At 43.3% G+C, this 23,937-nt stretch overlaps 1 protein-coding gene across 20 annotated transcripts in view; it reads left to right on the top strand.

The window, feature by feature from the left end:
• The first annotated feature begins 5,030 nt into the window (after positions 1–5,030).
• Positions 5,031–23,937, top strand: part of picalma (phosphatidylinositol binding clathrin assembly protein a) — a 57,729-nt gene continuing 38,822 nt past the window's right edge. For all 20 annotated transcript variants that reach the window (XM_036937727.1, XM_036937726.1, XM_036937713.1 and 17 more), the window contains exons 1-2: positions 5,031–5,193; positions 5,426–5,565. In XM_036937727.1, coding sequence (XP_036793622.1) covers positions 5,436–5,565 — 130 coding nt within the window. In that variant the 5' untranslated portion in view covers positions 5,031–5,193; positions 5,426–5,435. The remainder of the gene's footprint in view (positions 5,194–5,425; positions 5,566–23,937) is intronic.

Below are 23,937 nucleotides of genomic sequence, written 5' to 3'. Positions count from 1 at the left end.
TGGATAGTAATTACAGCTGCGTTCACATAAAAGGAAAATAAATGGTGTACATAAAATAATAATCTCTGAACACCCCAGCCGAGTTCCCAAACAACTCGACACATCCCGTTGGATCTATTACCCCCCCGCTCAGTCTCAATTCTGTGTTCCGAATAAAACAAAAACCGGGAACAGTTAGCAACTCACAACGTCTCCCTCTCCCCACCAAAGAAATGCCTCATCCTCTCCACCCCGCATTGAGTAAATAACACAGTTGCCCTCGTCCAGACCACAGTAAAAGAGGGGAGAAAAATAAAATCAATAGCCCAGCCTACATATGCCTCCCCCAAGGGACATAGGGAACCCCAGGTAATAATAGCAACAACAAAAAAACAGGGAAATAAAAGTAGGCTGAAACATTAGTAGGCCTAGGTTAGGCTATACAGCCCATCCCTCTCAGTTAAAGGACAATAAATATAAATTGGACGGCTATAATGACATTTAGGGGGTGGATCTCTGGATATCGGCTATATGTCGTCTTACCTCCTTTAGTAATGGCATTAATCGCATTTAGTCATTGGTCTGTTTCTCATTGGCCAGGATTGTCTTTCAAAAAACGTTTTGCCTCTTCGGGAGTTTTGAAGTGTCGCAAGGCTCCTTGGTGAAGAATCCTGAGCTCGTTTGGGTATTTGAATCCCCTGAAGATGCCTCGGTCAATGGAGTATTTCTTCACTTCGTCAAATTCTCTGCGCTTTCGGCGTATTCCAGCTGACAGGTCCTGGTGTAAAGCGAGTTTGGCGTTTCCCACTGTGATGGTGTTGTTTTTCGCCGCCTGTAGGACTCGTTCCTTGTCGGTGAATCTCAGGAAACTTATGGTGATTGGGCGCGGTGGTTGTCTGCCTGCTGGTGGGGGCCTCAGTGCTCGGTGAGCTCTCTCGAGTTCTATGGGCCTGTCGGTGGGCAGGTGGAGCCACTCGGGAAGTTTGTCTTGCAGGTAGCGGATCAGTGGCATGTTTCCCTCTTCTTTTTCGCCCAGATTGAATAGAACACAATTATTCCTTCGCCCCCTGTTTTCCAGGTCCTCTGTTTTCTCTTCCAGATGCTCGATTTTCTTTTTAGCATATGCTATTGTTTCCATGGCATCTGTCAATAAGTTTTCCATGGATAGGATTCGCCCCTCTGCCTCGTCCAGGCGCCCCGCGTTTATGGTTATCTTGTTGTTGATGTCAGGCAAAGCGTTTTCCAGGATTGTCACCTTGCCCCCTATCGCACTGAGCTGAGAATTAATGGCATCTAATTTAGTGTTTAGTTCTGTACGTTGGGATCTCAACTCAGAAAGGATGTCTTCGACAGAGTGCGAGGTTGGCATTCGTTGTGCCTCGTGGGGGAGCGGGTTCTCTTGCTCCTGGCTAATGGCGCTAGTTTTTTCTGAAGCTAGCTTCTTCTTGGAGGCTTTTTCCGTCGCTAATACTCGAGTCCGGGTAAAAATGTCACCTGTAGTGTCGCCTTTTGTAGCCGCCATGACTTTTTCTTACTAAAGCTAAATGAGTGTGAACTTGGAGTGGAGGTAAGATTAGGAATTGGAAACTACTTGTGCGGAGCTCTTAGTTCATGCGGCCATCTCGTTCAAGGGTCACGTGATCCCCCCATCAGTGTTGCTTCCTAAGTGGACAGCTTGATTTCACAGAAGTGTGATTGACTTGGAGTTACATTGTGTTGTTTAAGTGTTCCCTTTATTTTTTTGAGCAGTGTATTTGATGAACATTTCATTAAAACGTATGGATTTCAGCAAACAAAGGCACGTAACAGAGGATAGATATAGGTACACGGTTAGTGTTTAAGAATTGACATGTTGAAGTATCAGCTGCATAGCGACTTGAAGGAGTCGCGGTTCATTTCAAAAACTTTAGTCTGCTCTCAACTCTGTGGACGAAATACTTGGCAATAACCAACTAAGCATTATGAAACTTTTATTCGATAAAGTAAGCCTTACCTATCAAAATAGCAATTCACTCTAATTGTGACCATATTGGACACTCAATAGGCAGGTTTCCATTGATCCAGGTTTATTAGACAAAAGCAGTGTCGCAGCAAAGACATTTCGGCATGTGTAATGGAAACTGCAGGACTAGGAAAACTTTTGTTAAAGATGGACAACCTCTTGATCCGTTCGAGAGGGGTAGATTTGTATTTTGTCTAACTTTCTTTATTGCGACAAATGATGGAAACACTTTGGAAATAAATTATTGCTGAAAAATTGAAGGTACACGGGCATTTGATGTCATCACATAACTATAAATCAATCAAATGTATTATTAAAGCCCTTTTTAAATCAGCCAATGTCACAAAGTGCAATACAGAACCCAGCATAAAACCCCAAAAGATGTAGAAGCACTGTGGCTAAGAAAAACTCCCTAGAAAGGCAGGAACCTAGGAAGAAACCAGGCACTGAGGGATGGCCAGTCCTCTTCTGGCTGTGCCGGGTGGAGATTATAACAGTACATGGCCAAGATTTTCAAAGGTTCATCGATGACCACCAGGGTCAAATAATAATCACAGTGGTTGTAGAGGGTGTGACAGGTCAGCACCTCAGGAGTAAATGTCAGTTGGCTTTTCATAGCCAATCATTCAGAGTTAGAGACAGCAGGTGCGGTAGAGAGAGAGTCGAAAACAGCAGGTCCGGGACAAGGTAGCACGTCCGGTGAACAGGTCAGGGTTCCATAGCCGCAGGCAAAATAGTTGAAACTGGAGCAACAGCACGACCAGGTGGACTGGGAACAGCCAGGAGTCATCAGGCCAGGTAGTCCTGAGGCATGGTCCTCAAAGAGAAGAGAGAAAAAGTTAGAGGGAGCATACTTAAATTCACACAGGACACCGGATAAGACAGGATAAATACTCCAGATATAGCAGACTGAACCTAGCCCCGAGACAAACTATTGCAGCATAATTACTGGAGGTTGAGACAGGAAGGGTCGGGAGACACTGTGGCCCCGTCCAACGATACCCCCAGACAGGGCCAACCAGGCAGGATATAACCCCACCCACTTTTCCAAAGTACAGCCCCCACACCACTCGAGGGATATCTTCAACCACCAACTTACTACCCTGAGACAAGACCGAGTATAGCCCACAAACAGGAAGATCACGTCAGTGACGCACCCCTCTTATGGACGGCATGGAAGAGCACCAGTAAGCCAGTGACTCAGCCCCTGTAATAGGGTTAGAGGCAGAGAATTCCAGTGGCGAGAGGGGAAACCGGCCAGGCAGAAACAGCAAGGGTGGTTTGTCGCTCTACTTCCTTTCCGTTCACCTTCACACCCCTGGGTCAGACTACACTCAATCATAGGACCTACTGAAGAGATGAGTCTTCAATAAAGACTTAAAGGTCGAGACCCGAGTCAGCGTCTCTCACATGGATAGGCAGACCATTCCATAAAAATTGAGCTCTGTAGAAGAAAGCCCTGCCTCCAGCTGTTTGCTTAGAAATTCTAGGGACAATAAGGAGGCATGCGTCTTGTGACCGTAGCATACTTGTAGGTATGTACGGCAGGACCAAATCAGAAAGATGGGTAGGAGCAAGCCCATGTAATGCTTCGTAGGTTAGCAGTAAAACCTTGAAATCAGCCCTAGCCTTAACAGAAAGCCAGTGTAGAGAGGCTTGCAGTGGAGTAAAATGATCTATGATTTTTTGGTTCTAGTCAAGATTCTAGCAGTTAGTGCTTTGTCCGGGTACTTTGTATATTCTTCAAAAGAAAGATCATGGTCCAGAGTAACGCCGAGGTCCTTCAGTTTTATTTGAGACGACTGTACAACCATCAAGATTAATTGTCAGATCCAACAGAATATCTTTGTTTCTTGGGACCTAGAACTAGAATCTCTTTTGTCCGAGTTTAAAAGTGCCACTCCACATTTCATTCTAAATGCCTAATACTTGCAAAATAATAAATGCAAACTCTTTGCAGGACAAGGATTGCCCTGACTTTCAAGAATGCCTTAATAGCTTCGCCTTGATTTTCTGGTTGGCTAGCAAGTTTCACCATCCAATTATTTCAGATCTTGAGCCCACCAGTTTGAAGTCTTAAACCGGGAAATTAGTGACCTCTGGTTGGTTCAGCCATCCTATCGGAAAAATGTATGGGAAAATAATGCTTAAAATAAGTGCTAAAGCTAACACATTTCGTTCTATTAGATAGTAACAGTAATTTAACATTACGATTATGAATTATGAAGCCTTTGTGCTTTTTTAAAATGACATACATTCTTCAAAATTCACAAAAAGTGATGTTAGCTGATGAAGATTATCTCAGAGAACAAAACGTATAAAATATAAACCCGTGTTTCCTTCATACCTTATTTTTGGCGTTTATCCAAAAACCCTACAAAAATGCCATTCATTTTCCCAATAAGTTTTTTCCAACGAACCATGATAGGAGTTAGTGCCTACAATAAACCGCCATCACTATTTCTCTCTATGTGAGTGCAAGTTTCACCATAGCAAAATGATGGCACATGAGAATTATTAGAATATGGCTAAAAAAAACCTGGGCACAGGAACGCGCCCTCAATGTGCCTGGACAGATTCTGGGTGGAGTTGACCCTACTGCTTCACCTCTTCCTTTCTGATAGGCTGTAGCCCGTCCCTGGAGGATTCAGACCCGCCATTTTCCTGCAAGCCTCCAGTCCATTGGAGCCAGCAGGGGGAGGTGAAGTAGAAAAGAGCACAGACTTATTCAGTGGGAACTAAAGAGAGAGGGGGGAGTCAGTTAGTGCGAGAGAACGAGAGAGGGGGAGTCAGTTAGTGCGAGAGAACGAGAGAGGGGGAGTCAGTTAGTGCGAGAGAACGAGAGAGGGGGGAGTCAGTTAGTGCGAGAGAACGAGAGAGGGGGAGTCAGTTAGTGCGAGAGAAAGAGAGAGGGGGGGGAGTCAGTTAGTGCGAGAGAAAGAGAGAGGGGGGAGTCAGTTAGTGCGAGAGAACGAGAGAGGGGGGGAGTCAGTTAGTGCGAGAGAACGAGAGAGGGGGGAGTCAGTTAGTGCGAGAGAACGAGAGAGGGGGAGTCAGTTAGTGCGAGAGAAAGAGAGAGGGGGGGAGTCAGTTAGTGCGAGAGAAAGAGAGAGGGGGGAGTCAGTTAGTGCGAGAGAACGAGAGAGGGGGAGTCAGTTAGTGCGAGAGAAAGACTTTGTTAGGAGAGAGAGCTCATTCGGAATTGGCAAGAGGTAAAAACTCTTAAGTTTGTATCCAATATAATATACAGCCAAACTTCAATTTTACGCTCACTTATCGTGGATGTGGGCTACATATCACCCTGGGATTTAGCTACAAGAGTAACGTTCCTGCCGTCTCATTTTTCTCGTCTTTATTTTGTGTCATGTGGCAGAACTGTGGAAGCTACAGAGGACAATAGCGATTCCACAGGATTTGAAACATTTGTTCTATATCTTAATACAGAAGTGCGAAGATGTCTGGGCAAAGCATTACGGACAGGATAACCGCAGCTCAACACAGTGTTACCGGATCTGCGGTGGCAAAAACTGTGTGCAAGGCGACTACGCATGAAATTATGGGGCCGAAAAAGAAACATTTAGATTGTAAGTATCAATATGTCGGCGAGTTTCCACAATGTTGCGTTTGATCAAGCGTATGTATTCGTTAGAAATTGTTTGGACTCTGGTTGAGGCCTACGAACAAACTGACCCGTAGGCTATAATCAAGTAGTTCTTGTCTGATGTTCGCCTACCTATGAAACGATGCGAGATTATCTAGAAATGTTCTACAATTACCCTAAATTCGAGTCAGATGTCATGCTGTCAATTTTCTATTGAAATTAGCCTTGGCACGTGCTTGCCATGTAAACAATGAGATTAACTGGATTACAATCACGTCATAGCCTATAGGCTACTATTTATTGTAACGTTTTAAATTTATCAAGAAATGGTTTGACTTCCACCAAGGATGATGGTTCTAATTTAAATTATATATATATATATATAATGCAATTATTTAATAATATAAATCTGAACTGCTCTAATTTGTTTATGGTGGCTTCTATCTCCTTCCAATAGCGATTTTACTTGCTTACAGGCAATTTACTGTCCACTGAGTGTGCCTACATGATCGTATGCTCTGCGAACCTAGACGTTATCAGAGGGTTTCTCCTCCCAGTATTTTTGGCTGACTCTGTTCTTTAATCGTTCAATGGGGAACCTCGACAGAAACGTAACTTTTAGTGTCATTACCCGCAAGATGTTCTGACTAGGCATGTAAAATAATACCCTATGCACTTCCTGACATTTGACCATAGTTGAGTCAGTTTTTCATTCAGTCAGTTTTTACCCTTTTTGGGCCTTTGGATAAGACCCAGCTATCACAGTGAGGAGTGATGTTTGCCTATTAGGGATCAGGGGACCATTAGCCTTGGTGGCCATGATGTTGGGAATAAAGCTGGGACACAGATTCACACCACCTACTCTTGTGATAAGTACCATGGGATCTTTGTGACCAGACCACAGTGCGCCACACCTTATACCACACCCATGTTATATGGTTCATGAGCATTGTGAAATCAACTTGCATGCACATAATACACAATAAAATAAACACTGAATCAGGCAAGTAACCTGGGAAGCAATTACTGAAATTAGATCTCAATCCAACCATGTGTTGGTATATTTGATTTCTCATTATACATATTTTCTATTGAAGCATGTCATGAGTGTGGTCAGAGTACTGCAGTGATGTTTTTGCTCTATTTAAATTCTCTAATACAACAGGCTACCTACTCAGGTTTTTCCGGTTCTTCCTTCTGAATCCAACCAAAATTTGACTTTGCTTTATGCAAACCCCTCCAAGACACGCTTATACAGTGCATTCGCTAAGTATTCAGACCCCTTGACTTTTTCCAAATTGTTACATTACAGCCTTGTTCTAAAATGGATTATATAAACATGTTCCCTCATCAATCTACACACAATATCCCATAATGACAAAGCAAAAACAGGGTTTTAGAAATGTAATACATTTTAGAATAAGTCTGTAATGTAACAAAATGTGGAAAAAGGGAAGGGGTCTGAATACTTTCCGAATGTACTGTTTTGTACACTGAGTGTACAAAACAGGAACACCTACCTAATATTGAGTTGCTCCCCCTTTTGCCCTCAGAACAGCATCTAGGATTTGATACCAGCAACCCTCCAGTTGCCAGCTCACTTCCTGTCAGATTTCTCCTGTCAGACCTAGGATTTGAACTGGCAACCCTACCTGCCGCCCCATAAATCCATGGCTGCCCAAATACACCAAAGCAGACCCAGTTAGACTGCTGAACAACTAATCAAATGGCCTTCCGGATTGTTTATATTGACCCCACCACCACCACCTCACCTGATTTTTACACTGCTGATACTCGCTGTTTATTATTTATGCATAGTCACTTTTTTACAAATGACCTCGACTAACCTGTATCCCCTCACATTGATTTGGTACCGGTAGCCCCTGTACATGGCCTCATTATTGTTGTGTACATTTGTTACTTTTTTATTAGATTTTTTTTAAATGGAAAAAAAAACAAAAACTTTTGTTTATTTAATATAGAGTTAACCAACAATGCAGTTCAATACATTTTATTAAGGGCTTTTAAGTAAGAATTTCACGGTAAGGTCTCCACCTGTTCGGAGCATGTGACAAATGAAAAAGTATTTGATTTGAGATAAAAACCAGGGTCAGACCCACCTCCAGACCAGGATTCGAAAGCGCAGGGAACCCGGGATTACCCTAATTCACAGTGGCGGTGGTGCATAAATATGGCGTCCTCCATGCACTTACCAGAATTGCCTCATTTACTAAGTTCGCTGTATTGTTCATGTCTCTCTCTTACTCTACACATTTTTTAAAAATACATTTTTTAAAGTTGCTATTAGCACATGATCCCAATTTCAGCCATAAGATGCTGGCAATTTGAAAAACTGAAAGTAGACTCCTGATATATTGATGCATTGAACCAGGCACAAGCAGGTCTCAATGAAAATGACATTAGCAGTGGTTAAGGTTTTTCCTTTCCAACAAACTGACGTTGTGATTGCATGTTGACGCACAAAAATAACACCTACAAAAGAGTGCATCAAGTCTTGTTCATGAAAAACTGGAGGTATCAAGTATTTATGGCCAACCGATTTTAGTCACCAGCAGAACAGTTTTCTGTTACAGTGACTATTTGCAATTACAATAACAAGCCTTCTCAATGGCTGAACAGGTTTTAAGTTGGCATTAGCATTACCCATTTCGACCGTATCCTGGTTTATGGTGGTGGTAAAAATGTGTTCAGACTCAGTCTAGGTTGTTTTTTTTCCATCTAGTTTATTCCGTTTCTTCCTGGTGTTTGCCCTTGCCGTGTCGGGTTACTCCCGTTTAATGGGTTTAAATTCTGGGTCATTCTCAACACCCTAGCATCAGTGCTGAAGTAGATTGACTGCAGGCATCGCCACATCAATATCTGTTCACACCATGCTGCTTATTTGCATACGTTTCGGTGACTAGAGACTGAAACCAATTTCCTGCTGGGCACTATTTTTAGCATTGGCTCTGTAATAAGAAATGTCATGTGTGGTGTTTGACGGGGGTTTTGAAGGGCATATCTGAAACTCGAAGCTAAAAGAGTGTGTAGAGGCCATCATACCTCACTGACTCCTGTCCCTAGAAGGCTTCTTGATTGGCTTCTTGATAAGGAGGCTGCTGGGGAGGGCCTCAAGGCGCCTTTTGTAGTCTGGGGGTGGCAGGAGCGGAGCAGGAATGTCACAAAGGTTGGAGGTACTTCAGGAGGGCCGGCAGCACTTGGAGTTGGCGTTTCCTCAGACCGAAATAGCAGTGGTGTCTAGCTCCCCTCCGGTCTGATTTGTACGCAAGATATGGCCCCTTTCTCTTAGCTCCTTTGATTTGGGTAGGGTTTCCGGCCAGTGTCCGCATTCTTTAACACAGCCTGTTAAATAAACTCCACCAAACAACTTTGAGACTTAACAGTTACCAGAGAGGGGGAACAAAATGGTGCAAAGGTCAAACTGTAGTCTTTTCCACGTTATGAGCCTGCTCTTGTTTTCTGGTCTGCTTTGGTTAAGAGCAGGTGCAAAATGTGCTCTAAGATGACTGCTCTTGCAATTTTAGAAATATAGAGCTATCACTTTAGTATCCAGTTTGCTGTTATCGGTGCAACTTACCCAACTCAATACTGCACCCATCTATTTACAGAGGGGGGGGGGAAAGACTGCCATTTTATTGCATGTTAGTGATTTTATGGTTTAATTGCTTTTACGCTAACCCATTTCTGCCCATCCCAAAGTGCAAGGGTCAATCGCGAGTGTAGTCTATTTGATGCTTTAGGGACTTTTCAACCACTGTAAATGGAACATTTTATTTTGTCATTGCGTCCCAAAACAGGATGTGTGATCATAATGAGGTATTGAAGTATAGTTCCCAACTTCCCACATCACCTGCCACTTGATATGATTGCTACATTTGGTGAACAATAAAGTCATTATTTTATTTTTTTAAGTCTGTGATGAGGACCTTTGTACTTGACTATAACGTCACCTTCCTTCAGTGAGTCAGCATGCCTGGACTTCCATTTGGAATTGTTCCCTTTTTGATTGCATCCTTTGTGTATTTGTTTGTGCAAAGGTCTTCCCAATTGGACAAACATGATGGATGAGAGTTACACCTTGTTTATTTCCAGAAGGAATTTACTTTTGAAGTCTTAATTTCTTATTTGAGCTCAGGCATACAACTCTCAATGCATGCCCTAAACCAAAGTAATCACACAGGAGGGAGTAGATACGATAGTCCCTCAGCGACAGTAGCTGGGTGGGTGGTGTGGTAGCAATCACCTGACAGTACCTCAGTGGTCCAAATGATCTGGACACAGATCTAGGGTCAGCACACCTCCTTTTGTGAAGGAAACCTCAACACTGACTTTCCTTTCCATTTTTCTCATATGAACATGCAAATACCAGGTATCCATGTTGTATTCTAGCTACTTTACTAAAAAAGGTTGTCCGATTTACTGGGTGTGTAGGTGAGACTGAAACTAGGAAGCTTGAGTTTACCTGATCTTGTTACTTTGATTATAATGTAAGCCTACAATATCTGTTGTACAAAACACTTGTATTGTTTCCTGGACCTATTTGCATCACAATAGAGGTTAGCTGCATGGGACAAGGTGTTATGTCACTTTGAACACTCAACCACCTCCTACTTAAAGCCCTGAGCAGGAGTGTATTTCAGTTAGATAATTAACCAGAAATGTAAAAGGTCATTTTAGAACGATGTTAAGTTGTGAGGACATCTCTCCTCTCTGTGCATGTACAATACTGATTACTGAGCAAGCGTGTTCTATAGGATCCAAACTTATTCTGGGAGTTTGACTTGTGAGTCAATCCTGCAACATGATGCTCCCTAGAATCTGCTGAGGGTAAGGGGCATGATCCATGTAGGTTTCAAACCTCAGTGTGTAGAGTGGAACCCTCAAGCACTTCAGTGCCCCATAAACAAGAAAAATAGTTGTATTTGAAATGGATACAATCATATGCCGTCAAACTGGTGACCATAATATTCTCCCTGCTGAGCAAGGAAGCACGTTTAGAATTCTATGCGTTTGAGTTGACATTGCATGTTGAGTAAGCCTACATGGATTCAAAATGTGGACAAGGAGGATTGGTACTGATGGGATTGGTTGAATTGGGCCCACTTTTAGCTTTGCTAGTAACCGTGTGAAGGTGCCATGAAGCATTGCCGCGGGAAGCTACAGACGGCTATATTGGTCCGCTAATACAGGACTAGTAAAGGCCCAGAGCACAACTATTTTTTTTTTTTTTTTTTTTTTGAGACTGCCATGAGGACGCCATTTATTTTGCTTGTGTTATAGATCAGAAGCCTTCATTGGGTGTATGAATTGTCCTCTGAAGCACTGATGTGAACCACCAACTGTTTTTCTTTTTCTTAACCTATGTATTGCACAGTGTGTTAGTGGGGTCTTAGAACCTACTAGGTTGCCTATAGCTTGAATTATTGCTTAATGCCTACTGTCCTGTCCCGTAACCACTGAGGTAGCAGTCAGTTGGGTCAGGCCAGAGGACACGGTAGTACATGCAGCATGAGAGGCTCTGCCACAGGTTCAACCTTACCCCCCCCCCCCTGCAGAACGCAGTCCACTCAGAGCATGTGACTGCAGTGGCATCAAATGACAGTCCTGCAAAAAGAGTGCTGACACCGCCTGCCCCACTGAATGGAGCCCACTGTAATTCTGAAAAGCCTTTGCGATTCAGTGTCATGATTCAAAGCTGCAAACCAGGCACTACCATCAAATATTCATTCTTTAACCTCCATATTCCGGGAGATTTTTTTTCTCTATTGGCCACTCTCATAGATTAACCTCATTAACCATTTGTCTACAATGAAGTGAAGTGGGCAGTTTGCCTTCAGTTCAGGGTCTTCTGCAAGATTTTTAAAGATTGACCCACTCTGGTCTTACTATACCTGTGTTGTGATCACTGAATACTTTTAGCATGGTCAACTCTATCAGTATAAAATGATTGGATCATATCATCCATATGCTGTGTAGAGCTGGTCCCTAATATAGAGGAAAAAAGGAAACTGGTTACAAATTCCACTGATGCAAACGCAGACCTTGAAAGAGCCACCGACTACTCTAGCTGAGAATGTCAATGCACTGTAATCGTCTTGCATCTGTCCACTGCAAGATCACGTAGTGAACTAACCTAATTGTACTCTCCTGGAACATATCCCTCTACAATTTCAGAAACTGAATTGAAATGAAAATTCTGAAAGGGGGGGAATCCTCTGGTAATTGACTAGTGTTAACTGCTACTGTTCTGCTTAATAAATATTTACTGGAGGAGGTAGAGCCTTAATTCAAAGCTGTATGCTACATCAATGTTTAGGGAAGTGCAAATAACATTTTTGTGGGTTAACACTGATCGCCGTTTGCAGTGAATAAAGTAACACCCAACATTTTCAATGCATATATTCACAATGGATGGGTAAAATAAAATAAAAAGGTACGTAAACATTAGTTGTGTTCACCCTCCACTACACCGCAGGCTTGGGAAATAAACTCACTTCCTGACTGTCAACAGCCGGGCAGGATGTTGATTTATATGTATGTGTGTATTCCAAATATGTCAGGGAGATGATTGTTTGGGAGGGTAGGAAAAGAGTAATACCCTTTTGATCGGCTTCCTGTCATTTATGAATGCGTATCGTCTGTCCACTGTCTCCCCACTAGGGCTGGGCGGCATACCGTATTTTACTATGTACTGGTATTGATGCACGGACCGGTTTGGGTTTTCACTTTACCTTCTATAACGGTATTTGAATGTTTGGTTTGTTAAATGTGATATGCCGTGTGTAACGTCCATTTTTATAGTTTACTCCGCTACTTGAGTCATCCCTCTCTGCTCTCTCTCTCTCCATGCCGCTTTCCACACAGACCTAGTCCCACCCCGTCACTCAAGGAGCGCATTTGTTGTTGCTTGACCACTAGACACTTTCGTTCAGTCTGCATGGTCAACGCAACATTGTTTCCAATTTGATCTTAATATGAATCCACAAGTGTTTTATAGGTGCAATATTAGTTTGTTTCTTACATCTGCAAACGGCTAGTTTGTCTTTTCTTAGCAAGTTAAGCCAAATCGTGTTAGCTACCTAGCTAAAAAGTACTGAGTCAGAGCAATAACTCGTCCATGGCATTTTCATTCGTTGTCATGTCAAACACTGTATTCAAAGTGCCCACTATTTATATTCTATTTCCATGATTCTAAAAGTTCACCCAAGTGTTTTGATCCAAATCTCAATTGCAACATTTGGTTAAAAATGAGGCCTAGTATTTTTGCCCATATCGTGGCAGTGTGGAAATGATCTCAAATGTGCAGGAAATGCAGAAATTGATGGAAATGCAGCAAATTATTTAGGTTGAATTGAACAGTATAAAACAATCAGAATGGAAAAGACCCATTTGAAATTATTTAGAATATATATGTTGCCACCCTAGGGCACACACTACTCTTAAAGCAAATTTTAGAACTTTTATGAATCAAAATCATAAAATACTGTCATAGCGTCAAAAATGTGAAAAATGATATTTTGCCCATATCGCCCCAGCCTTAGTCCCCACACACCATTTTGAATAGAGCGCCGTGACGATTGGACAAATTAGTCTTTGGCTTATGGCATTTCAAGTATGCACAGTTTTTGTGTCATTTTGAAAATGTCTTCCACAAAACGATTCAACTCAACTTTCTAAATGAACTCGTCTACCTTCCTAACCAAAAGAAATCCACTTCTGGGGACATTTTCTTCAAACTCAAGCCTAGTTTTTGTAATTCAGTCGTCGAAAAGGAATTAGTTGTATCACAAATGACTCTTTATTTAGATGTTGAACCCTTGTAGGCCTATAGCTTCACTATGGTGTCCTCCCAAGCTCATGTTTATGGTTGCAACTGTCTCTTCAAAATTAATAGTCATTGGCAAGGCTCATAACGCGATACTGTACACTTAATGTGTTTTTTTTCTGTCAAACAGATGCCGGAGGCAGGAAGTGTTTTGGGGTAATTAATGCTAACCATTTTTTTTCCCCCAATAAGTGTAAAAAATAACTTTACACATTTATAATCTCCCCCCTGTAAACCTTGTGTTCTGCTGAGCTTATTGGAACTGTTTGCCGACGCCATCAGTCTGTTCCTTGCATATTTGGCCCTTTAATCTTGTGTGTTAATTAAGGAACTCAAGGGAATGTGAGGGAAATGCCTCGGCCATTGGGGGGGGGGGGGGGGGGGGGGGGGGGGGGCTTCTACTTTTTATTGGACTGTTTAATTAATTTTAATGCTTTTAATTCACGTCAGCTGCCCTGACCATGTCAACACTAACATGTAATGGCTATTAAATACCCTTATCTACAGTACGTTTGACCTATGTACAAGCCCTTGACCCTTGCAATTGGAATAAATGTGTGTAGACTCAATGACCGAGGACTGAGAAAATGGTGCGGGGAAGAAACACTTTCAACGGGAGGTCCAGGTCAACCACTGCATAAGCATTCCATAGCACTTAATGTCATCACACTAAATCTGGACTCATGAATCGCATGTATTAATGCATGTCTTACAATTATTTATAAATTGATTGCAAATAAATTATATACAGTAGCTTATGAAAGTGACCTAGCTTTTAATTTCTAGGATGGTTTAGTAATCATTTTCACTTTATTTCATCTTTTAATTATGACTTGACATGTGGCTACAGCTGCTGATGCAGGCTCTTTTGCAGACATTGGCAATGCACTTGCTCTACCCAAAATATCATGGTTTGCCATTACTGGAATCCTTTTGTCATGCTTTTCATTTTTAAACTTTCCACACAACCCTCCCAAACCACAAAGTATTCCGAATAGAGCCTTGTCTGATTCCCACCAGCTTGTTCTTTGCACTCCTAACTTTTTCATGCTTTGGATTCGAGACCTTTGCAGTTTCAGCTGTGACATCCTTTCCAAAATCAGTGCTGATGTGAAAAGCTCAATTTGCACACTGTTGATATGACACTTGCTGCCATTGTTTTTGTTATTTTAGTCTGGTCTGCCCCAGGTCCATAGTGCGTCACCAAGACTGACTTGTCTTATCTGTACTCTTTCATTGTGACGATTTAGCACTAGACTAAAGTCTGTAGGCCTTCTAGGATTTTCAGGCTGGTGTTTTACAAAGAGACCAGTGGTTTAAACTTGGTTGGGTAACTAAAGTAACGGACAAGTCACCAACCGTGTTATTTTGGTTAGAGAGGCTGGTCTCATGAGACCCTATATCTGTTGTGTGAGATTTATGATCGTTATGTACATGATTGCAGTGCTTACATGTACAAAATCTCTGAATTCAAGCGTGACACTTTTTTGGGGGGGAAGTTTCAAAGAATCAGACGGACTGCCTGGAATACATGGGTCAGATGAGAGAACATGCAAATTGGTCTTGGTTTGCTTTATGGAGTGAAACTGCAATTTAGGTTGCTGGACTTTGCTACGCCTGGCTCTCTTTTTGAACCAATGTGTCAGGCATTTTGCCCAATTCAGCCTGTTAAAATCGGACTCTGGCAAGCTTATTTAACAATAAAAGTTTGGTCTAATTTTAAACACTTAAAGAATATATATATATATATATATATATATATATATATATATATATATATATATATATATATATATATATATATATATATATATATATATATATATATATATATATATATATATATTTTTACATTTTATATATATTTTTTTACTAGAACCAATAGCTTGGTAGATGTTGGGAGTCAGAATCAAAGGGTTTCAGAAACGCTACATTAACTAGAATGGTGATAAAGTATATGTTTGCTAGTAGTTCCAAGAGTAATCCCAGCCATTTTAGTAGGCTCTAGTTTTTGTCCTTTTCCTCTGCTGCTGCCGAAGCCAACTTTCTGACGGTAGTGTCTCCAGATGTTAACAGAGCGAATGCAAGATTTATGGTGTGAAGCTATGCAAGACTCAATTAACATCTGTATTTTGTCTACCACAAGGTGCTATGCTCAGGTTGACTAGCATCTTCTGAATTCTGCCCTTAAATGGTTTTTAATACTTCCTGTGAATAGATGGTCAGTTTCCTCTCTCCTAGACTTAGGGGTGTGCCAGTCAAATCAAATTTATATCAAATTGTATTGGTCACATACACAGGGTTAGCAGATGTTAATGCGAGTGTAGCGAAATGCTTTTGCTTCTAGTTCCGACTGCAGTAATATCTAACAATTTCACAACTACCTTATATACACACATGTAAAGGGTTGAATAAGAATGTACATATAAATATATGGACGAGCGATGGCCGTGCGGCATAGGCAAGATGCAGTAGATCGTATAGAGTACAGTGTATATACATATGAGATGAGTTATGTAGGGTATGTAAACTTTTTATAAAGTGGCATTGTTTAAAGTGACTAGTGATATACATTTATTACATCCAATTTTTTTATTATTAAAGTGGCTAGAGATTTGAGTCAGTATGTTGGCAGTAGCCACTCAATGTTAGTGATGGCTGCTTAACAGTCTGATGGTCTTGAGATGGAAGCTGTTTGCCAGTCTCTCGGTCCCAGCTTTGATCCACCTGTACTGACCTATCCTTCTGGATGATAGTGGGGTGAACAGGCAGTGGCTCGGGTGGTTGTTGTCCTTGATCTTTTTGGCCTTCCTGTGACATCGGGTGGTGTAGGTGTCCTGGAGGGCGGGTAGTTTGCCCCCGGTGATGCGTTGTGCCACTGTCACTACCCTATGGAGAGCCTTATGGTTGTGGGTGGAGCAGTTGCCGTACCAGGCGGCGATACAGCCTGACGGGAAGCTCTCGGTTGTGCGTCTGTAAAAGTTTGTGGGTTTTAGATGACAAGAGCAAATATCTGTTTCAGTATGATATGTTAGATAAAGGAATAAAGACAGACACCAATGTCAGGTTCAATAGCCTTGTTTATGCATTGTACAAATCCCTACAGTCCCGGGGAACAGTCCGGCTAGTCGATTACCTATCAACTAGACTCCGTAACATCATCCTTTTCAATAGAAAGTGCAAACATAAAGGTACAACATTAAGTTCTTAACAGTCAGGTCATAACAATAGAAAAATCATTACATTTTCTTTTTTACTTCAGTTGTCATCTTCCTTTAATTGTAATTTAATGATTTAAGACATTTTTTTTTTTGAATTAACCGAGGGCAAGTTAACAGTCCCTTGCTTACAGAGTAAGCCTGTCCGGTAGCTTGCACAGCCGACCCACCCGTGAATGGTAGGATTAGGGGCATGAGCTGGAGAGCTTGGTGAGGTAGAAGCCTCACCTTCAATTGGCCCATGTCTCAATTCTGCGGCCCTTACCCTTAGGCCTGGACTGTGATCCAGCTCATCTAGGTGAGTGTATGGCGTGTTCTGGTTTGTCTGCTCTGCTACACGCAGATCCACCCGATTGCGACGATAGAGGGAGCCACCAACATCCACCAGGTAAGAACGTGGTGCAACTCTCTGCAGGCATGTGCCCAGCCTCAAGTCCTGTGTGGTCTCCCGGCAGCGGTTTCATCCTTATCGTTTCACCCATCTCAAGCTCTGGTAGGTCCCGAGCAGTCTGGTCATAGAAGCACTTAGCGAGCTGCTTTCTGTGACGCAGTTTGTCCGTGACGCCAACCATGACGCAGGGCTCAAGTAGCTTGTTAGCTACGGGGATGGTAGTCTTCAGACGTCTGGACAGAAGGCGCTGGGCTGCTGTCCATGTGTTCGGTGGGTGTGTTCCTCCACTGTAAGATTGCTTTCCATGGGTTGTTGCTGTCGCGCAAGGCCCTGCTTAACAGGTTTTTTGCAATCTTGACAGCTGATTCTGCCTTGCCATTTGCTTTTGGGTGTCTTGGAGAGGAGGTCACGTGGTCAAACTCCCATTCTGAGGCGAAACGCTTGAACTGTGCAGTGAATTGTGGGCCATTGTCCGTGATTACCTTGTCAGGCTGACCTTGCCTTGCAAACTGCGCCTTGCAGCGCTTTATGACCGTCTCTGCAGACAAGTCAGGGAGCAGTTAAATTTTCCAAAAGTCAGAGTAGTGATCAACGATGAGAAGATAGTCCTTTTGTCTGTGGCTGAGTAAGTCCATGCTGACTATTTGCCAGGCCCTTGTGGGCAGTTCGTGTGACATCATGGTTTCCTTTTGCTGTTCATGAGCGTACTCGTTGCATGTGGTACAGTTGCTGCCAAAGTCTTTAATTTCTGCTTGCATGTTTGGCCAATATAATGTTTCACGAGCCTGGCGGTAGCATGCATCACCTCCAACGTGACTGGAGTGTATGCGGGTAAGCATCTCTGGACGTAGTGATTTGGGAATAATGACCTTCTGACCTCTGAACAAGACGCCATTTTGCACGCTGATCTCATCTCGAAAGGTCCAGTATTCTCTCACTGTGAAAGGTGTCTCCTCTTTCAGGTATGGCCAACCTGCGAGAGCCATGGACTTCAGTGACTGTAGGTGTTCGTCCTTGTCAGTGTGTTGCCTTGTCTGGGCTAGGCGGTGATCTGTGACGTTTAAGTAGTCTGCCTGATTGATCTGTTGAACATCTTGTTGTTCCTGCTGTAGCGAACAGATGGCCTGCCGCTGATAGACAGTGCCTCTGCCTGTACATTGTGTTGTTGCCCTGCTCAGTGTGTTGCTGATGCACATCTCTGGTCCTGGCTTGTAAATGACCTTCAGGCTGTAGTTTTGCAGAGTCAGGAGCATGCTTTGAAGCCTCTTGGGCACGTTGAGGAGAGTTTTACTGAATATGGCAATGAGTGGTTTGTGGTCAGTTTCAGCGATGACCAGGTCTCGCCCATATAAGTAGTGATGGAATCGCTGGCAGGAGAAGACTATGCTGAGGCACTTTTTCTCAATTTGTGCATAGTTTTGTTCGGTGGGGGTGAGCGCTCGAGGCAAACGCAACGGGCTGGCCTTCCTGCATAAGGCAGCATCCAAGTCCCATTTGGCTGGAGTCGCTCTGGATTGTGACAGGCTTCATGACGTCGTAGTAGCGCAACACTGGCATGGACGAAGCCAGAGATTTCATCTCCTGCACTGCGGCCTCGTGCTTGGGTAGCCAGTGCCATGGTGTGTCTTCGCCCAGCAACCGGCGCAGAGAGGCTCACAGACTGCTGATAGGTGTGGCATGAACTTTGCAAGATAGTTTGCAAAGCTGATGAGACGCTGTACTCCTTTTGCATCAGACGGGTTTGGCATGTCGAGGATCGCTCTGACCTTGTCTGGGTCCGGCTTCAGGCCTTTTGCCGAGAGAATGTGGACGTCTTTCACCTTGAACTGCAGCTTCTTCAGGCCAAGGCGAAGCTTAACTGATCGGCAGCGCTCCATCAGTGCCAGGAGCTTCACATCGTGGTCGTGTTCTGCTTCTTCGTCTGTGTCACCACAGCCTACGATCAGGACATCATCGGCGATGGGTTCAATGCCCTTGAGCCCAGCCACTAACTCGTGCTGCTTACGTTGGTATATCTCAGGCGCCACTGAGACACCAAACGGGAGCTTGAGCCAGCGTTTCTGACCCCAGGGGGTCCAGAATGTAGTCATGAGGCTGCTTTCTTCATCCAGCTTGCATTGAAGGAATGCATCTCGGGCATCCACAAGGTGAAAATCCTGGCCTTGGGAAGCTTATAGAGGACATCCTCCAGTGTCGGCATGATGTAGTGGGATCGTTTCAGTGCTTGGTTCAGATGCTTTGGGTCGATGCAGACCCTCAGCTTCTCTGGTTTTTTCACTATGACCATATTGCTGATCTAGTCAGTTGGTTCAGTCACAGATGTCATGTGGCCATCGGCCTCATACTTGTCCAGCTGGGCCTTCACAGCCACTTTCATTGCAATGGGCACATTGCGAGGAGCACACTGGACTGGAGTGATGCTCTCATCCACTTCAAAGTGTACCTCCACAGGCACTGATTCAACGGGCATGTTGAATACATCGTCATATCTGCTGAGTAGTTCTTTGGACAGGGGTCCATGCTGGACATGATCCACAATGTGCAGGTCATTTGGTACAGTGAACTGCATCAGTCCCAGGCGTTCGCATGTAGAGCCTGAGAGGAGAGGATGTTGACTGGTTTTTACAATCTCAAACTCCAGCTTGTGTTTGCGTCCCCGACTAACACATTCGGTCTCAAAGGTGCCCATAGAGTTCATTAGCTCTCCTGAGTACAGCTTTAGTCTAGTATCGCTGGGCAATAGATATGTCAGGTGCCAGATTGATTTTGTCTTTGTAGCTCATTACGTTGCATGTAGCACCAGAATCCAGTTGACATTGTTGTTGCTTGTTGTGTAATCGTAGTGTCACAAACCATTTCTTCCCTCTTGAGTGTACAGCCCCAATGGATTCATGCATGTAAATGTCACTTTCACTGTTCAGCTCTGAACATTGAGTGACATCATCAACACAGTGAATCTTGCCCTCACTCATCCTTCTTTTGCTTTTGAGACACACTTTTGCAAAATGATTATTAGTTCCACAAGCTCTGCATGGTTTTCCGTAGGCAGGGCAGTGCTCTTTGCCACGTGTGTGTGTGTATTCCCACAGTATTTACATGCTACGGGGCTCTCTGTGTTCACCGTTCGTGGTGAATTGCTCTGCCTCGATTGGTTTAGTCTGAATGTCTGCCTAGCAACAGCATGAACAGTATCAACGTCGGAGCGTGGGGTTTCGATTTCCATTGCTCTCATTCTCATGTCAGTGACTTCAGCAGTGTGGCACATTTCGATGGCAGTTACTAATGTTAAGTCTCAGTAGACGCCGGCGTGTATCCTCATTTGCAATTCCCAGCACTATTTTTGTCACGAATCAATTCATCTTTCAATCCCCCGTATTCACAAGTGGCGGATTTCTCTCTCAAACGGGTTACAAAGTTGTGTACTGACTCACCCTCTTCCTGTTTACAGCTTCCGAAAACGAACCGCTCATAAATTACGTTTCTGGCGGGTTTGAAGTAATTCTCCAATGCATCCAATATAGCCTTTGCATCACACTGTTGTCGTGCTGTGAGGGTTAGATTGTGCCGGTAGATATGCCTGCATTCGCTGCCCATTAAACTCCTCAGAGTTGCAGCTTGTACCTCGTTGGCTTTCTCATGTAGACCGGTCGCCAGCGCATAGTCCTCGAATTCATCCCTGAAGTTGTCCCAATTAGTATTCCAGTCCCCTGTGAGAACCATGGGATTTGGCGGCGGAATGTTCGCTGCCATAGCAATTGAATATGAGATTTCTTTGCCTTCAGTCATTGACGTAGGTAGTGATGCTAGCTAGCCAGCTAACAACGAGTTGATCAGTGTTGTGAGTAGGAAACGGCGTGTGTTCGCATATGGAACGTAACTGCGCCTATACTGTACTTAGCTACAAAAATAACAAACGTGTGTTTTCCGAGCCACTTCTGATACCATGTTTCAGTATGATATGTTAGATAAAGGAATAAAGACAGACACCAATGTCAGGTTCAATAGCCTTGTTTATGCATTGTACAAATCCCTACAACTGGAGTCCCGGGGAACAGTCCGGCTAGTCGATTACCTATCAACTAGACTCCGTAACAATATCTTCAGCCTCCTGAGGTTGAAAAGGCACTATTGCGCCGCCTTCACCACACTGTCTGTGTGGGTGGACCATTTCAGTTTGTCCGTGATGTGTACGCCGATGAACCTTCTCCACTACTGTCCCATTGATGTGGATAGTGGGGTGCTCTCTCTGCTGTTACCTGAATTCCACGATCATCTCCTTTGTTTTGTTGACATTGAGTGTGAGGTCATTTTCCTGACACCACACTCCGAGGGCCCTCACCTCCTCCCTGTAGGCCGTCTCGTTGTTGGTAATCAAGCCTATCACTGTTGTGTAGTCTGCAAACTTGATGATTGAGTTGGAGGCGTACATGGCCACGCAGTCATGGGTGAACCGGGAGTACAGGAGAGGGCTCAGAACGCACCCTTGTTAGGCCCCAGTGTTGAGGATCAGCGGAGTGGAGATTGTTGTTTCCTACCCTCACCACCTAGGGGCGGCCCGTCAAAGTCCAGGACCCAGTTGCAGAGAGTGGGGTTGAGTCTCAAGGTCTCAAGCTTAATGACGAGTTTGGAGGGTACTATGGTATTAAATGCTGAGCTGTAATCGATGAACAGCTTTCTTACATAGGTATTCCTCTTGTCCAGATGGGTTAGGGCAGTGTGATTGCGTCGTCTGTGGACCTATTGGGGCAACTTGGAGTGTGTCTAGGGAGTCGGGTAGGGTGGAGGTGATATGATCCTTGACTAGTCTCTCAAAGCACTTCATGATGACAGAAGTGTTTGCTACGGGGCGATTAGTCATTAAGCTCAGTTACCTTAGCTTTCTTGGGAACAGGAACAATGGTGGCCCTCTTGAAGCATGTGGGAACAGCAGACTGGGATAGGGATTGATTGAATATGTCAGACATAGATACAAATATATATATATATATAGTTAAAGTCAGAAGTTTGCATACACTTAGGTTGAAGTCATTAACTCATTTTTCAACCACTCCACAAATGTCTTGTTAACAAACTAGTTTTTGCAAGTTGGTTAGGACATCTACTTTGTGCATGACACAATTTTTCCAATTGTTTACAGGCGGATTATTTCACTTATAATTCACTATCACAATTCCAGTGGGTCAGAAGTTTACATACACTAATTTGACTGTGCCTTTGAAGAGCTTGGAAAATGTAATGGCTTTAGAAGCTTCTGATAGGCTAATTGACATCATTTGAGTCAATTGGAGGTGGACCTGTGGATGTATTTGAAGGCCTACCTTTCAAAGTCAGTGCCTCGTTGCTTGACATCATGGGAAAATCAAAAGAAATCCGCCAATACCTCAGAAAAAAATGGTAGTCCTCCACAAGTCTGGTACGTCCTTTAGAGAAATGTCCAAACGCCTGAAGGTACCACGTTCATTTGTACAAACAATAGTACGCAAGTATAAACACCATGGGACCACGCAGCCGTCATACCGCTCAGGAAGGAGACGAGTTCTGTCTCCTAGAGATGAACGTACTTTGGTGAGAAAAGTGCAAATCGATCCCAGAACAGCAAAGGACCTTGTGAAGATGCTGGAGGAAACTGGTACAAAAGTATATTTTTCCACAGTAAAAATATCCTATATTGACATAACCTGAAAGGCTGCTCATCAAGGAAGAAGCCACTGCTCCAAAACCGCTTATTGTGGAAGGCTGCCTGAAACAATTTAAAGGCAATGCTGCCAAATACTAATTGAGTGTATGTAAACTTCTGACCCACTGGGAATGTGATGAAAGAAATAAAAGCTGAAATAATTCTCTCTCCTATTATTCTGACATTTCACATTCTTAAAACAAATTGGTGATCCTAACTGACCTAAAACAGGGCATTTTTACTAGGATTAAATGTCAGGAAATGTGAAACTGAGTTTAAATGTATTTGGCTAAGGTGTATGTAAACTTCCGACTTCAACTGTAGGTCAACATGGTAGCACTTAGTAATAACTAGCCTGCATTTCACTGTAACATACTTTTTTTGTGATGTGTATAAATTCCACATTTTGTTAATGGATATTTAGTTTGATCTGTTAAATTATTTGCCTTTTACAACAAATAATTGCAAAAATATTTTGACGTTATTTGCGAAGCAACCATTTGGCAAGTGATCATTTTGAATATTGTATTGCGGGAACAGCCCCCTAAAGTCATGTGTTGCTTAAAACGGGGAAGGAAAATCAGAGAACAAGGTCTCAATGGGTTTTACATGTAAGATAGGTTGGTGCTTGTTTAATCAGCCTTTTGCGCTTACAATGCACCTAGAGAGTGTGCATGTGCAAACTCCTGTATACCACTTTTGATTGAATAACCCCCAAGCTGTGAAGGTTGAATTTTATTCTATGTCTTGGCTGACAACTGTCTGATCTGAAATCTTCCCAAGTGGTTGTGTTACAAATAGTGTCATCAGATTATCTGCCATCTGCCTGGTACAGTTGAAACTGGGATTCATCTGTGAAGGGCACACTTCTCCAGCGTTCCAGTGGCCATTGAAGGTGAGCATTTGCCCATCTGAAGTAGGTTATGACGCCGAACTGCAGTCAGGTCCAGATCCTGGTGAGGACGATGAGCACACAATGAGCTTCCCTGTGATTGTTTCTGTGCAGAAATCCTTCGGTTGTGCAAACCCGCAGTTTCATCAGCTGTCCGGGTGGCTGGTCTAAGACGAGCACTCCAGGTGAAGAGGCCTGATGTAGGGGTCCTGGGCTGGCATGGTTACACGTGGTCTGCAGTTGTGAGGCCGGTTGGACGTATTGGCAAATTCTCTAAAATGACATTTCAGGCGGCTTATGGTTGAGAAATGAACATTCAATCTTCTGGCAA

Source organism: Oncorhynchus mykiss, chromosome 12 (assembly GCF_013265735.2).
Source record: "Oncorhynchus mykiss isolate Arlee chromosome 12, USDA_OmykA_1.1, whole genome shotgun sequence".
In the NCBI taxonomy this organism is placed as follows: Eukaryota; Metazoa; Chordata; class Actinopteri; order Salmoniformes; family Salmonidae; genus Oncorhynchus; species Oncorhynchus mykiss.
This window is presented reverse-complemented; position numbering and strand designations above follow the sequence as displayed.